Source organism: Nuphar pumila, chromosome 2 (assembly GCF_984573655.1).
Source record: "Nuphar pumila chromosome 2, dmNupPumi1.hap1.1, whole genome shotgun sequence".
In the NCBI taxonomy this organism is placed as follows: Eukaryota; Viridiplantae; Streptophyta; class Magnoliopsida; order Nymphaeales; family Nymphaeaceae; genus Nuphar; species Nuphar pumila.
Genome location: NC_143250.1, coordinates 114,717,521 through 114,732,232, shown reverse-complemented (window position 1 = coordinate 114,732,232; position 14,712 = coordinate 114,717,521). Strand labels below are relative to the sequence as shown.

Below are 14,712 nucleotides of genomic sequence, written 5' to 3'. Positions count from 1 at the left end.
ATGCACTTGCATCACTTACTCACCACAGGTATTTACCCGATTTACATTATTTTTGTCACTTACTTACCAGGGGTGGCAGGGCACAAGCGGGATCCGTTTAGAAATCTGCAAAAGACACTGTGTTAAAATGAAGTCATTCTCTGTCGAAAGAAAAAAAATTAGAATAAATATCGAAGTTGGACGGGAATTCGGCGAGGCGAAACGCCCTCGAGTTCGGTCGGCCAGCAATGTACGACAACAACACGAGGTCTTCGGAGGCAGTGATCGTCCCCCAAAGCGGCAGGCACTGGGTGCTGCCATGGTTCAGAAACCCGGCAATCGCAGAGCGCCACCCAGCCCGTCCCCCCCCTGTCGAAAAAAAAATGAGGCAGGAGGGGCGACCCCCTGTTGAAAAAAAAAATGAGGCAGGGTCGCCCCCCTCCCCCCTGCCAGAAAAGTAGGGGGGCGACCCCCTGCCCAAATAAAAAAATGAGGCAGGGGGGCGAACCCCTGTCGGAAAAAACAAACGAGGCAGGGGTCTCCCCCCTGCCAGAAAAAAAGAGGCACGGAGGCGACCCCCCTGCCGGAAAAAAAAAAGTGGCAGGGGGCGACCCCCTATCAGAAAAGCAGAGGGGCGACCCCCTGCCTGAATAAAACAACGAGGCAGGGGGTCGCCCCCTGCCCGAAAAAACAAAACGCGGTAGGGGGTCTTCCACCTGCCGAAAAAAACAAACGAGGTAGGGGGGCGACCCCCTACTGGAAAAGTAGGGGGGCGACCCCCTACTTGAATCAAACAACGAGGCAGGGGGGTCGCCCCTCTACCGGAAAACACAAAATGCGACAGGGGAGGTCGACCCCCTGCCCGAATAAAACAACGAGGCAAGGGGTCGCCCCACTGCCGGAAAACATAAAATGCGACAGGGGGTCAACCCCCCTACGAAAAAAAACAAACGAGGCAGGGGGGCGACCCCCTGCCCGAATCAAACAACGGGGCAGGGGGTCGCCCCCTTGTCGGAAACCACAAAATGCGGCAGGGGGGTGGGGCGGGCGGGGGGGGGGGGGGGGCTGCCGGAAAAGCAGGGGGGCGACCCCCTGCCCAAATAAAACAACGAGGCAAGGGGTCACCCCCCTGCCGAAAAACACAAAACGCGGCAGGGGGTCGCCCCCTTGCCGGAAAATATAAACGAGGCAGGGGGGCCGACCCCCTGTCAGAAAAAATAAAAGGGGCAGGCGCTCCTTTTATCGAAAAAACCTAAAAATGGATTTACCTAGGAGTCGTCGGGCGGTAGGCGGCGGATCAGGGGGCGACAGGCGGCATGCTGGGGAGTGCATCGGGCGACGGACTGGGGAGTGCGTCGGGCGGCGGAGGATTATGTCAGGTGGCAGAGGATTGCGTCGGGCTGGTGGGAGAGACGAATCAGGAAAGAGGAAAAGGGCTCTGATTAGGGATTTACGTGAAAATTAGCGACGGATTTGGCGACGATCGAATTCCGTCGCAACACCATCGTAAATTTAGATGACCAGTTAGCGGCGAAATATTTTCGTCGCTAACGTCATCGCTAAGTAGCGACGAAAAAATGTTTGTCGCCAAATCCGTCGCTAACCATCGTGTGTGTTGCGACAAAAACCTGTCGTCGCTAACTAGCGACGACGGTAGTGACGAAAGTGTTACGGCAGTAGCGACAGAAGTGTTCTGTCGCTAGTTTTGTAAATATTACAAATCTTAGCGACAGATTACTTTCTCTCGTTAATCTGTCGCAACTTGGCAACAGAAAAAATCCGTCACAAATATCCGTCGCTAATTGGCAATTTTCTTATAGTCATAGCAAGCCCAAGTTAAACGAGCTAAATTGGAATTGGCCCATCAGCAAAAAGGTACATTTTTTAATTGAAAATATTTTCTTTTACTGAGCCAAGATTTACTTGGCTTATTTAAAAATAAATAGATCATTCAACGCCGTGAGCAAGGATTTGGCCCCTAAACGTATTGCTCACAGGCCAAACACTTCAACTCTTCAACCATCTAAACTCTGCAATATAAAAATTATATTTTAATATATTTACTGCTAGTTATAAAACCTATAAGAGCCGAACCGAGCTGAACATTTGCTTATGTTCAGCTTGCCAAGCCTATTTCATGAGCTCAAAAGTGTTCTTTAAAAGCCTGCATGGCCAGTGGGGTGGTTGTGAAGGCATTGAGTAGAAGGTGCCGGATCAAACCCTATTGGCGTGCAGGGTGTGTTTGTAGATTTCAGAGGTGGGGCACATAAGGCAGGGTAGTCATGGGCCCCACACGGGGTTTTCCCTTCGGCAATGATTCTTCGTAATAAAAAAAGTGCCCTTAAAAGCTGAACCACATGGCTGGTCATTTCCCAACCCTCTAAGTGTTCACAATGTGCCACACCATTTAGGGGTGTGTCATGGGCGACACTACGAGTCGGACACGATATGACACTCCGACATGACTATGACATGCATCCCTATTTTTTGTCCATAACACGTATGTATGTTAGTGTAATATTTTTATATATTATATTAATGTAATATATATATATATTATTACTTCTTAGTAATATTTCAGGAAAAAATATATTTTTATATTTTAAAAGTTTAAAATATTCAAAAATCCGTGTTGCAGTATCTTATTTTTTGAAAAAAAAAAATAGAATATGCGTGTCAAACTCGAGTCACGTATCAGGTCAGTACCCGTATCTTTGTGACATAGGACTGTCCGTGTGTCGGTGGGCCAACCTCCAACCTTTGTGTCCTAATTGCTAAAAAGGAAACAAATCGCAAACATACACAAGAAATCAAACTTATTTTATAATGCCAATTGGCATGCAACTGAAGTCTTTGAGGCCAGCCTGATACGCTTGCCTATAAAAGCAACACATATATATACCTCGCCTTGGTAATGTGGAACAAGAATCCTTCTCGATGAGTATGTCCCATTTTGTATATACTAATACCATCTCTACTCATTCAGAAAAGCAAACAAATGCTCGTGATTAACCCCCAAGAATTAGAATCAAATGCGATGGACGTAAATATATGCGGTTCCTTTTGGTTGGTATTCGAGGATTATGGCATTGGATTCTACGTTTGCATCCAATTCTACCTTCCATCCTGATAGAAGCCCTTGTGGATAATACATATAACAGTAAAGGAATATAAACACGTACTAAAGAATAGCCAGGGAATAATCCTTAATTCACGTACTTACACCCTTCCCGTTCCCAGGAAGAGAATTATTTCATGAAAGGACGAATAATAACGATACCATCCTCCGTGTTATCCAGTATGATTAGTCACAGAATGGTACTTTATCTCTAAACTCCATGAAAGATTGTTATCAGAAACGTTTATGCGAAGCTAGTCAGTTTTTTTTTAGAGAGAGAGAGATTTAATTCATGGTTTGTGTTTGTTTGCTTTTCAAACAAGCTGGGCACGTGTGTTTCACTCAAGCAAAGGCTACTAATGTCGTACGAATGGACATCCATGGATGCTCACTCACTGACCAGTGAGTGGTTTATAATTTTTTCACATGTATATCGATGGCAAACTTTGGTCCTCCAATCTTTGCCGTTGGATTGCATCAAATTGACAAGTAGGAAGGGTAGGGGAAGGGATCTGATGCAATATATATATATATATATATATATATATATATATATATAGAGAGAGAGAGAGAGAGAGAGAGAGAGAGAGGGTCTCCTACCATTTTGTACTGGACCTTGGTGACTCGACTCGCACCAGCCACTACACTTTCGAACAGCACAGATTTGCACCATTGCCAAGATCTCTCTCTCTCTCTCGCTCGCTATTTATCTACCTTATCTGTAATAAAGCAACATGCATCTCTCTCGTGAAAGCATAGAATCCGGACACCAAAATTAAGTGGACAATGGCCATATAAACTATTTGACAGGATATCGTAGTATATGCTGGCAGGCATCCATGGCAAATCATACTTCAGTCTTTCATCTTTTCTAGCCTCCATAAATAAACTACATTGGTAGAATGTGATGGAACCAGAGTGGTGGTGGGCATCATTAACGTCATTATCATCATCTTCTTCTTCACCATTATAATTATCATCCCCATCATTGCAGACACTCTATTCCTTTGGCAGTCGCGATCTGATCTCCCTCTCTCTGTGTGTGTGTGTGTGTGTGTGCCTAAAGATGGTAAACTTCTCTAAGCAATTCGAGGCTCAACTGGTTCCCGAGTGGAAAGAAGCCTTTGTAGACTACAGGCAATTGAAGAAGGACTTGAAGAAACTACAGTTGTTAAAACTCGAGCAAAACAAGCAAGCAACACCCAAGCAAGATGCTAAGAGAAGCTGCTCTTTCCAACACATATCATCCATCCTCCATCGACATGTTCTACGAATCTGTGGCCGTTCATCTAACGACCATGGAGCCATACAGGCACTCTTTTTGCAAACTAAAACTCCTCGTCTTTAATTGTTTACTTGATACATGCATTAGTAATTATTCTTATTTGTGTCATGCACTTGACTGATACAGGTGCATAGGAAGCTTGCTGGTTCTGCGAGCAAAGGCGACGTGTACGAAACTGAACTCTTGGAGCACTTTTTTGATACTGAGGCGGCGGCGGACTTCTTCTCGAAGCTTGATATGCAGCTCAACAAGGTGAATCAGTTCTACAGGACCAAAGAGAATGAGTTTTTGGAGAGAGGGGAGACGCTAGAGAAGCAGATGGCGATCCTCATAGAGCTCAAAGCCACCCTCAAGCAGCAACACAGCAAGCAGGGTTCTACGTCCAAGGAGGAAGATCCTTCCATTTCTAACACTTCCTTCTCACTGTTGTGTGGTAATCATTACATTCTTTTCCGTGTCTTTTCAATTTTATTCTTTCTTTTTCTCTTGAAGATCGGAAAGCTTATCATGGTAACAGGCCGTTGTAGATAGGTTGTACCTGCTGTGGACTGATCCTCCTGTCCAGCAAAACCATGGATAAAGGCATATCTTTTGGTTTTACTGGATGGGCCCATACATCGATAATCGATTGAGAGATGTCCAGGATAATCATGATTGCACTAACCATGTGAGCGGCTTATTGTGGGTTATCCACATATCTTAGCATCAACATTTTTCATGATTAGGATTTACAGATCAGGAAGAAGAGCCTCTTGGAGCAGATGCCATCGGTCTACCGGATCAACCACCAAATAACACGACTTTAGATTTGGAGAGAAATGGCGTCTCCGATACTGACTGCCCTCAGTTGGAGCAACCGGAAAAGTGCACCAAATCGAAAAAGGAGGAGAAGAGGCTAAGTATCTCAAGGAGTTTCTCAGCAAGGACATTCAGCTGCCAGGGAAGAAACTTGAGGATGGATATACCCCTGACGACGCCATCCCAAACCCTCTCTTTTCTCACTTACTTGGTGAGGGAGGACTTGGTGAGCCAGTCCAAGAAATGCGGCTCTGATAGAAGCAAGCCGAACATAAACAAGACCACACTGCACCATGGTGAGAAGATGATTCGGGGTGCGTTCATTGAGCTATACAAAGGTCTGGGGTACCTAAATACATTCAGGTGGGTGTACTTTATTACATCTCTTGGGTGTTTTTTTCTTTAAAACCAGTCAATATTGAGGCACCATGTGTGTTTATTGCTGTCACCTAAGATGATAATAGTGGCCATGGGTATGGAACTGCAGGACTCTTAACATGATGGCTTTTGTGAAAATATTGAAGAAATTTGATAAGGTACGTAGGAGAAATATCCATCACTTCATTGTTCTACTTTCTTCCAAATGATATATGGAAGTGATTGAATTTTGCAGGTGACAGAGCAAGAAGTTCTGCCTATTTACCTTAAAGTTGTTGAAAGCTCATACTTCAATAGCTCAGATAAGGCAAGGTTTAATTGAAACGTGGAAGTGAATTAGACTAATTTAATAGCAATATGGAGTGGGAACCAATCTCATTCTGTTTGTTAATCCTTCTACTTACCAGGCACTCAAACTAGCCGACGAGGTTGAGGAGGTCTTTGTGAGACACTTCACGGAAAATGACCGTGGGAAAGTCATGAAGTACCTCAAATCTCACCAACGCAAAGAATCCCATGCAGTCACCTTCTTTATTGGTATTTTCTTTTAGTTTATGATAATTTTTACGTTTTCTTACCCACCATTTTGTTCTTGGGGAGAGAAAAAGGAAAAAAAAACTAAAATAAATATACAAGATAAAAGAGGCTTTAAACAGATTGAGAAAGACAATCATCATTACCATCTTCCTTTATTTCCTCCACTCGGATTTGACGTTGGTGTTCGTCTCACAAAGCTAGTTAGTGGCGTGTATGCGTGTAACATCAAGAAAGATTTGTCGACTGCACTTTTGGTTAGATATTGGGATAATATAACGAGACGATAGTGTCAATCAAGCCACCATATATACAATTTAGATCTTTTTTTTTTCTAATAAAAGGAAGACTTCACATTATATGCTGCATCGCTGCATGGTGGGCATGCAGCGACCTGCCTGACATCCATTCATCTTGACATTTCTCGAGATGGGTGCATTGTCCATTAGAGAAATGTTGACATGGATGGTCAGCAATAGTGGATCTGCATGCAGTGCATGCTGCATAAAAATGACCTTGAAAAAGAAACCTTTGCTATGGTTTAGATGTCCGGTTACGAGGAGAGAGGTGTCATGTTTGATCTTAGCCTTGTTTTAGTGTCTACAATATAAAACTCCACGAATGCTCTCTTCAAACCGTCGGGGACAGTTTTTCATTAGCTTTGCACTTAAAGGATATTTATCTGGGGTAAACTCTTTTTCTTTTTCTTTTTTTAATGAAGGTATCTATCTCTCAAAACCAATACAATTTTTTTGACCCTTCCAAAAGAGGGAGACTTTTTGTACGAGTTTTTTTTCTAAAAAGTACATTTTTTGAAGAAGGAATGTTTCTTACCAAGAGAATTTGGTGCTTTATACTTCCCCCGACCCATCTCACCCCGTCTCACCACCACTACCACCCACTATCTCATCATCACCACCACTACCACTCACCATCCATCTCACCACTACCACCCACCATCAACCACTACTCAAAAAACTGTGCTAGAAAAGCTCCACCACTACTGCCACGATGATTTTCCACCACCATCATTCATCTCATTACCACCATCACTCACCTCTTTGAAAACCGCCCTCCCCCCATCCATCACCACCCACCTCCTAGAAAAGCTTTATCACCCCCACGATGATTTTCCACCACCACCATCCATTTCACTACCACCACCATCAACTACCTCCCAAAAAACTACCACCACCCTCCTCTCTCTCATTTTTTTAAGATTTTTCATTTTATTTTTCTCGTGCTACCCAAACAAGTGAATTTTTCATTTTGAAAAATTTATCGTATCAAAACTTCTCATAAGCAATTTTTTTTTCTTATGAGAAATTTTCTTGCTTTCAAAGATGCCCTTTAAGCCTACCCATCTAGCCAGGTGTATAGAGCAATGTTGTCAGCATCGGTATTGGCCCTGAATTGTTTGGCCAAAAATTTAGATAAATCGGCCTATACCGATTTTCAAGTGAATGATTATGAATCGGCTAAAAAATAATTAAAAAAATTTTTGTGTCAATCAAAATGTCATGTGTTAAAGTCAATAAAATACTATTAAAAATTAATTTTAAGCATTTTATATTTATTAAAAATAGTCTATTCAGGTTAGTATCGTATTGATTTTTTGCTGATACGCACCGATGCTGACAACATTGGTAGAGTGCTCTTGTGGACAATTTGGACCTACTTTTCCACCTCTAAATCCTGAAACTTTTAGTTATGGTAGAGCTTACTCGAACGGTGAATAGACCATGTTATATATAAGCCTAAAATTAAGGCATGTTTCCAAACCTATGAAATTCTCCTCTTAGGAAAGATGGTTCTTTTTTAAAGTTAAAAAGCGGTCCATCAAGTTAATTTGCAAACATATGAATCGTTTTTTTTCATAGGAAAGAACTTTTTATGGCATGCTTGCAACTAAACCTATGAAATACTTTATGTAGGAGAAGCAGCCTGCTTTAATTTTTCTCAAAGTGGCGAGAGTTTATATAGCTTGCAAATCAGCTAATACTTTTTCCAAGAAAATCAAAGGACAACTTTTTAGTCTGCTGTGAAAGTTTTTGTTGAGCATTTTTCATGGAAATTAAATGATTTACAGACTATTTTATGAGTGAAAATAATGGCCAATAGGTTTGCAAGCATGCCCTTTCTGTTTGTAAAAAATCCCTATGCATCACCAAAGGAAAAAACCCATTGGTTACCTTTTCCAAGTGAGGAAGGGGCTCATGGGTTTGCAAAACATCCCTTTTAAGTGATTAGATTCGGCGACTCTCTTAGGGCAAGGGGTGAACCCACAGAGATTTACGCTGTGAAGACAGTGATCGTAAGTACGGATAGGTCTCTGTTCTCTAAAAAAAAGTACCGATATAACCTCAGCTTGCCTTTCAAAAAAAAGTACGGATAGGTTTCTGATCTTGGGGTGGTTTCTCCATGTAAATATAAAAAAAAAGTGATTAAATCCACTGAAGCCAAGATAAGATAAATTAAAATATTGTGGTAAGGCAAAACTTGATACCTCTATCATGACACAAAAGAAACTGATTGATTAGTAGTAAAGTATATATAGTTTATTGTTTGCTTGTTATGTACTTAACAAATTACATTACTTTTTTTAACAGGTCTCTTCACCGGATGCTTCATGGCATTGTTTGCTGGCTACGTCGTCATGGCCCACATGGCAGGACTGTACACAAGGCAAACCAATCCTGTTTACATGGAAACCGTGTATCCTGTGTTTTGGTAGGTACCCCGGCTCCCAATTTGATCATCATTTTCTGACTCCATTTGATGAATGGGGATTAAGGTGCAATGTGACTGCACACTTTTAGGTTGATGATCACCTACTAACTTTGGGACACAGCCTTTCAGGTGTGGGGCCCAACAAGCTCAGCAGCACACCAAAAGTGTGCAATTACATTGCACTTGAACCTCCTTCTCATTTGTTCCCCATCTTCTACCCTGTCACTATTTCCCTTTTACTAAAGATGGCCTTACGTACACTCACGAGAATATAAAGATCAAATCTGCTGTCCACGTCCTGAGCATCGAATCCACAAACCAGTGCTCCATATTTGCAGAATTGGATCTTTTGTACCCACATGCATGGGACCCAGCCAGCACCAATCACATGGAGGGTCGATTCCCTTGCTCAATGTGGGGGGCATAGAGCTGGTTGCCTTCTTGGAAATGTCAAGTTGTTGGGCTAGCTCAGGCTGGATCTAGTCATATATGGACAGGATACAACTTGAGGCACCTCAAACTGATTCGGGTCTGGGATCACTCAGGCCTGGGTTAGGCGGGTTCAAGTCTGTGTGTGTGTATGGGTAAGTGGGTAGAATATTTATTCTTTCAAGAATTTACACTCAAAGTTAACTAAATATAAAGTCTGATCTTGCATCATCACATCAGAGTGGCAAACAGTGTTTTACAACGGATGCCAAATCCCCCAAAATTGTTTTGAATGGGAAATTTGGCATCTGATCCTTGATCCACGAGGATGTGAGGTAAATAATGAAAATTACCAACAATATCACCTGATACGTAGGACCTGATTCAGCTAATGTTTGGACCATATATACCCAACTCAATTAGCTCATCAGCTGTTCAAGATACTAGATGGATTTAAGGCTAAATCACGTTCAGTTTAACTCGCTTATAGCAAAACATTGTTTTTCTTTTACATATATAATGTTAAACATTTTGTATTAACGTTAACGAAGTTCGACTGATTAAAATGACCTTAAAACCATGTTATTAAAAAGAATTTGTTACTTTTTGGGGCCAGAAAAAGGCTCAACTTTTCAAATTCAAAATACTAAAACATACCTTGTCACCTTTTCAAAAGTGTATTAAACTTTTTGTTTATCTTGAAAACAAAAATCTCAGTTTACCTTAAAATGTAACCATCTATTTTCAAAGTGTCATTGAGCCTCGCATTGAGATGGAAGCACCATTTTTATGTGTTGCAAAAATATGGTTTTGCGAAAATGTGGTGTTAAGGATGGAGTTGCCAAATCTGAAATGTTGTGTTGGGGTTGCCAATTCATTCATAATATGCAGTGTTTTGGGAACACCACTGCTCTCAAACATCAGAGAGCATCAGAGCACGAAGGTCACAATATTTTTTTCAAGCAAAACTCATTTTCTACTAAACAAATCTTAAATATCACATCCATAAGGTCTGATGTATAAAAAATAAATAAATCTACAAATCTTGAGAAGAAGGTAATTATACTCGATAGTTTTTGGTGCCTTCAATAGCACCAAATATTATTGGAGCAAGGATTGTGGGGATGAATAATGATTTTTATTATTGGTGAAAAAACAGCATGTTCAGCCTATTCTTCCTTCACCTGTTCTTATATGGATGCAACATCATCACATGGAGAAGAACCCGCATCAACTACAGCTTCATCTTCGAGTTTGCACCCACCAAGGAGCTCAAGTATAGGGATGTCTTCCTGGTGTGCACCACTTGCATGACTGTCGTTGTGGGAGTGATGGTGGCTCACTTGTACGTTGTCGCAAAAGGCCACTCCTCCACTCAACTGGATGCCATCCCAGGCCTGCTGCTTTTGGTAACTAACAAATCTCTCTCTCTCTCTCTCTCTCTCTCTCTCTCTCTCTTTCTCTCTCCTGAATTGCTTTTATTTGCTTTTCGGCAGATCTTTTTAGTGCTGCTGGTTTGCCCTTTTAACATAGTCTATCGATCAAGCCGATACTGTTTCCTCCGAATCCTACGGAATATTGTCTTATCTCCCCTTTATAAGGTAAATGATTGCACCAAATAGTCAGAAAGAGCATGATGTTTTTTTCCTTTTTTTTCTATGACGAGGAACCCTCTCCCAGAACTGGATCACTTAATGGACTCGCCTCCCTGCAAGGTAAACCCTAGGTGGGTTCTCCCACACCCAAGCCCTTATGGAATCCACCAGTTACAGGCACCGGCATACCCAGTGAGAGTCTATCCTAGGATGAAGGGGTCAGCACCTCCTCCTCAAGACTACTGCCACTCCGGCGACCCTGTGGATGTTTTTATGCACCTAATTAAATTGAGACTTTGAGACAGAAAAATGCAATAAAACAGAGATAAAGCAGAGCAGGTCCATTTCTTGCTTTTGGGGTGGACATGAGAACTCAACATGAATGAAGGCAACACCAATTAAATTTTAGCACATACACGTTACCTCCACTTCCATTTCCAATATATACGATTTTGTGATACGTACCTTATGTTGTAAATTTCATTCGCAGGTTGTCATGGTAGACTTTTTCATGGCTGATCAGCTCTGTAGTCAGGTAATCACAAAATTTTTCAACAGTTAATTGATGTAAACGATTACAATGGAGTCATCTTTGTATTGTAACTAAATATTTTGTGTTATGGATGCTCATAAATAAATAGCTAAGCAAGAGAGAGAGAGAGAGAGAGAGAGAGAGAGAGAGAGAGAGAGAGAGAGAGAGAGAGAGACCATTACATATTTACATGCTAATGACCATGACATCGTTGGGTGGTATCTTTTCACTTATCAAAACCGCTAAGGGACATCAATCATACAAAATTGTGGAGAGAGAGAGAGAGAGAGGTAAATCAATCTTTAAAAAATTCAAAAAATAAGAAGGGCATTTAGCAATCATCCTTAGCATTTTTTTTATGAAGAGCCAACCCTCACCGAGGATCAGATCGTTTAATGGGCCCGCCATGTGAGGTAAATCCTCGGATGAGGATATGACTGTCCTGCCTTACGTGACCCATCTACGAGCAGACACACCTGGGCACCAGCAGGGTTTGATTCATCTCAAGGCCCTTACACATCCTTAGCATTTTTTATTATACTCTCAGTGGGAGGACACGGGGCACATCCCGCAGATCAGGTCATGCTGAGCATGAGCGTTTTTGCTCATGCCGACATCGTGGCCATCCGATTTTCATTTTAAAAAGTTCAAAAGTCAACAAAACCACGTGGCATTCATCCAAAATGCAAATAGACGGCCACGATGTCGGCATGAGCAAAAACGCTCATGTTCAGCATGACCTGATCTGCTTCCTCTTTGGCTGTGATGTATCAATTTCCACTCCAGTATATTTAAAGAAATTTTTAAAAACTAATTACCGAAAATGGTAATCTATTTTATTCATCAAGAACTTGCAAGAAATGTAAACACCCTTGGCATGCAGGTTCCAATGCTAAGGAGCCTAGAGTACGTGGCCTGTTACTACATAACAGGAAGCTATAAAACACAAGATTACAATTACTGCACTCGTTCCAAGCATTACAGAGACCTTGCCTATGCTGTTTCCTTCCTACCTTACTACTGGAGGGCAATGCAGGTACCCCCTCACACCTTCACCAAGAAAAAAAGAACTAAAGCCTGATTAAGCAGTCCAATAACATGTCCCTCTCTTCAGTGTGCCAGGAGATGGTTTGATGAAGGGCAGAGCAGCCACCTCATCAATCTAGGGAAGTACGTGTCCGCCATGATCGCCGCGGGTGCAAAGATTGCTTATGAAAGAGATAAAAGCGCCGGCTGGCTGTCTTTGCTTGTTATCACATCCAGTGCAGCAACGGTTTACCAGTTGTACTGGGACTACGTTAAGGACTGGGGCTTGCTGCAGTTCCACTCGCGCAACCCTTGGCTAAGAGATGAGCTGATACTTCGTCACAAGTTCATATACTACTTTTCCATGGTATTGCTGTTAGCTGATATGATTAACATTTTGATACTCTCTATCACGCCACATGAAATTTAAGTTAAAACCATCTTGAGATTTAAGCAGCTAAAAGATACTAACCAAAAAGATTGTTCTGCTCAACTCATTGACAGAAAAAATGGCTTGAATTTGCAGGTTCTGAACCTTGTTTTTAGGTTGGCCTGGTTGCAGACTGCCCTCCATTCCAACTTTGGGAGTGTGGATTATAGAGTAACCGGATTCTTTTTAGCATCCCTTGAAGTAATTCGAAGGGGTCAATGGAATTTCTACAGGTATTTGCTAGTTCAATTAATTTTTAAGTTCCAAAACACACACACACATATATATATATATATATATATATATATATATATATATATATATAGAGAGAGAGAGAGAGAGAGAGAGATGGGTAGGTGCTAAATGAAATATGCTAAATGATACATGCCAAATGGATTTTTTTTTGCTCTTTTAGTATTTTTTTCAGTTCCGACCCCATAAAGGTGTTGGGCATGGTCGATTTACCAGGAATCCATACCTGGATAAATGATATTTGGAGCCTCAAAAATTAACAAACATTTTGGACCGTTGATTTTTTGAACCTTATAAAAAGACACTTGTGTTGGAATCCAACACTTCAAGAACTGATCCCTATAAAATCAAGTACATAGATCACATCTGTATGGTCAGAATTTAAAAATAAAACAAAAAAACCCTAAAAAAACTCAATTAATCCATATCATTTAGCACCTGCTCATTACTATATATAGGGTTATTCTAATAGGTGTGTTTAATATTAAATGGATTCAACCTTACTAAAATAACTAAAATATCTTGAAATAATGATATTTTTTAAAATGCATGATAACTATTTTGAGCATTATAGGTCTTTTGAAATTGGAGGGAATTGAAAAGTCAAACACCTTTTTCTAAAAAAGTAATTTTATGAAGCTATCAAAGTTATATTTTTTATCTCAAAAAGAAACTTGGCATCTTTAAAAATGCTATCATTTTAAGAGTGTTTTAATTATTTTAATAAGATTGATCCATTTAATGTTAACTAATTTAATGTTAGATTAACCCATATATAGTTGCCACAAGCTAAAAAAATTGCTAACCATTAAGCTTTGTATAATGGTGCAGGTTGGAAAATGAACATTTGAATAATGCAGGCAAATTCAGGGCAGTCAAGACTGTGCCACTACCTTTTAGTGAAGTGGATGAAGATTAACTATACCCATCCAAATTGTCCATGTCATAAGTAATATATGGCAAAATGTACAAGCTAAGTACAGAAATAAAAGGGCTAATTCATTCCAAACTTGCTGGGGCTGAAGTCTTTGAGAATTAGTGACTCGAGACCTTCCACAGTGTAACCACCGTGTACTAAACATGGTGCGCCTCTTCCATCAGTCTGACACCATGGGTGTGTTGGACCCTGATTTGTTTGCTAAGAGTCGCACCTTGGTTTGCGTTGTTTCGATGCAAACCACAATTTTTTGGATTATGAATTTTTGGTGCATTGTAAGTTGTTGATATTTAAGCTCTTCCAAAAGATGTTTACGTGAAACATGTTTACATTAAACCATGTAGACCACGTCGGTAGAGTTTGAAAAAAAAAAGCAAAATAGAGTAAAGAAAAATGGTGGGTTTTACTAGATAGGATGTCGTGCTGACATGACCAATATATGATTTTCTTTTTCTGCTTCTGAAAGTCTAGCAGGGAGACCGTTTCCCTGTTAGATCTGAACAAGACACCCCTATAAGGGACTTGTCGGACAAACCACTTCAAACAGTCATTTTCGTTTTCACAAAAACAGCCAATTTTTCATGTAAAGACTGCTAAAACATCTTAAGGATACACAACATGCTCCCTGTGTATAATGCATGTCATACAAATGAGTTGAATAAGTAACACAAATATGACATTTATGTGTC

The 14,712-nt window shown here is 40.9% G+C and overlaps 1 protein-coding gene across 2 annotated transcripts; it reads left to right on the top strand.

The window, feature by feature from the left end:
• Positions 1 to 4,032: 4,032 nt before the first annotated feature.
• On the top strand, positions 4,033 to 14,095 carry LOC149846826 (phosphate transporter PHO1 homolog 1-like). Of its 2 annotated transcripts, none has more exons than XM_089998166.1 (14): positions 4,033 to 4,409; positions 4,509 to 4,815; positions 5,117 to 5,543; positions 5,668 to 5,716; positions 5,794 to 5,865; positions 5,966 to 6,095; positions 8,702 to 8,822; positions 10,411 to 10,660; positions 10,748 to 10,852; positions 11,337 to 11,381; positions 12,262 to 12,414; positions 12,493 to 12,771; positions 12,931 to 13,067; positions 13,918 to 14,095. In XM_089998166.1, exons 1-14 carry the CDS (start codon positions 4,164 to 4,166, stop codon positions 14,003 to 14,005), a joined length of 2,409 nt encoding a protein of 802 aa, XP_089854292.1. In that variant the 5' UTR covers positions 4,033 to 4,163; the 3' UTR covers positions 14,006 to 14,095. The 2 variants fall into 2 exon arrangements, with proteins under 2 accessions (XP_089854292.1, XP_089854291.1); XM_089998165.1 differs by having other exon boundaries at positions 5,108 to 5,543.
• The last annotated feature ends 617 nt before the right edge of the window (positions 14,096 to 14,712 follow it).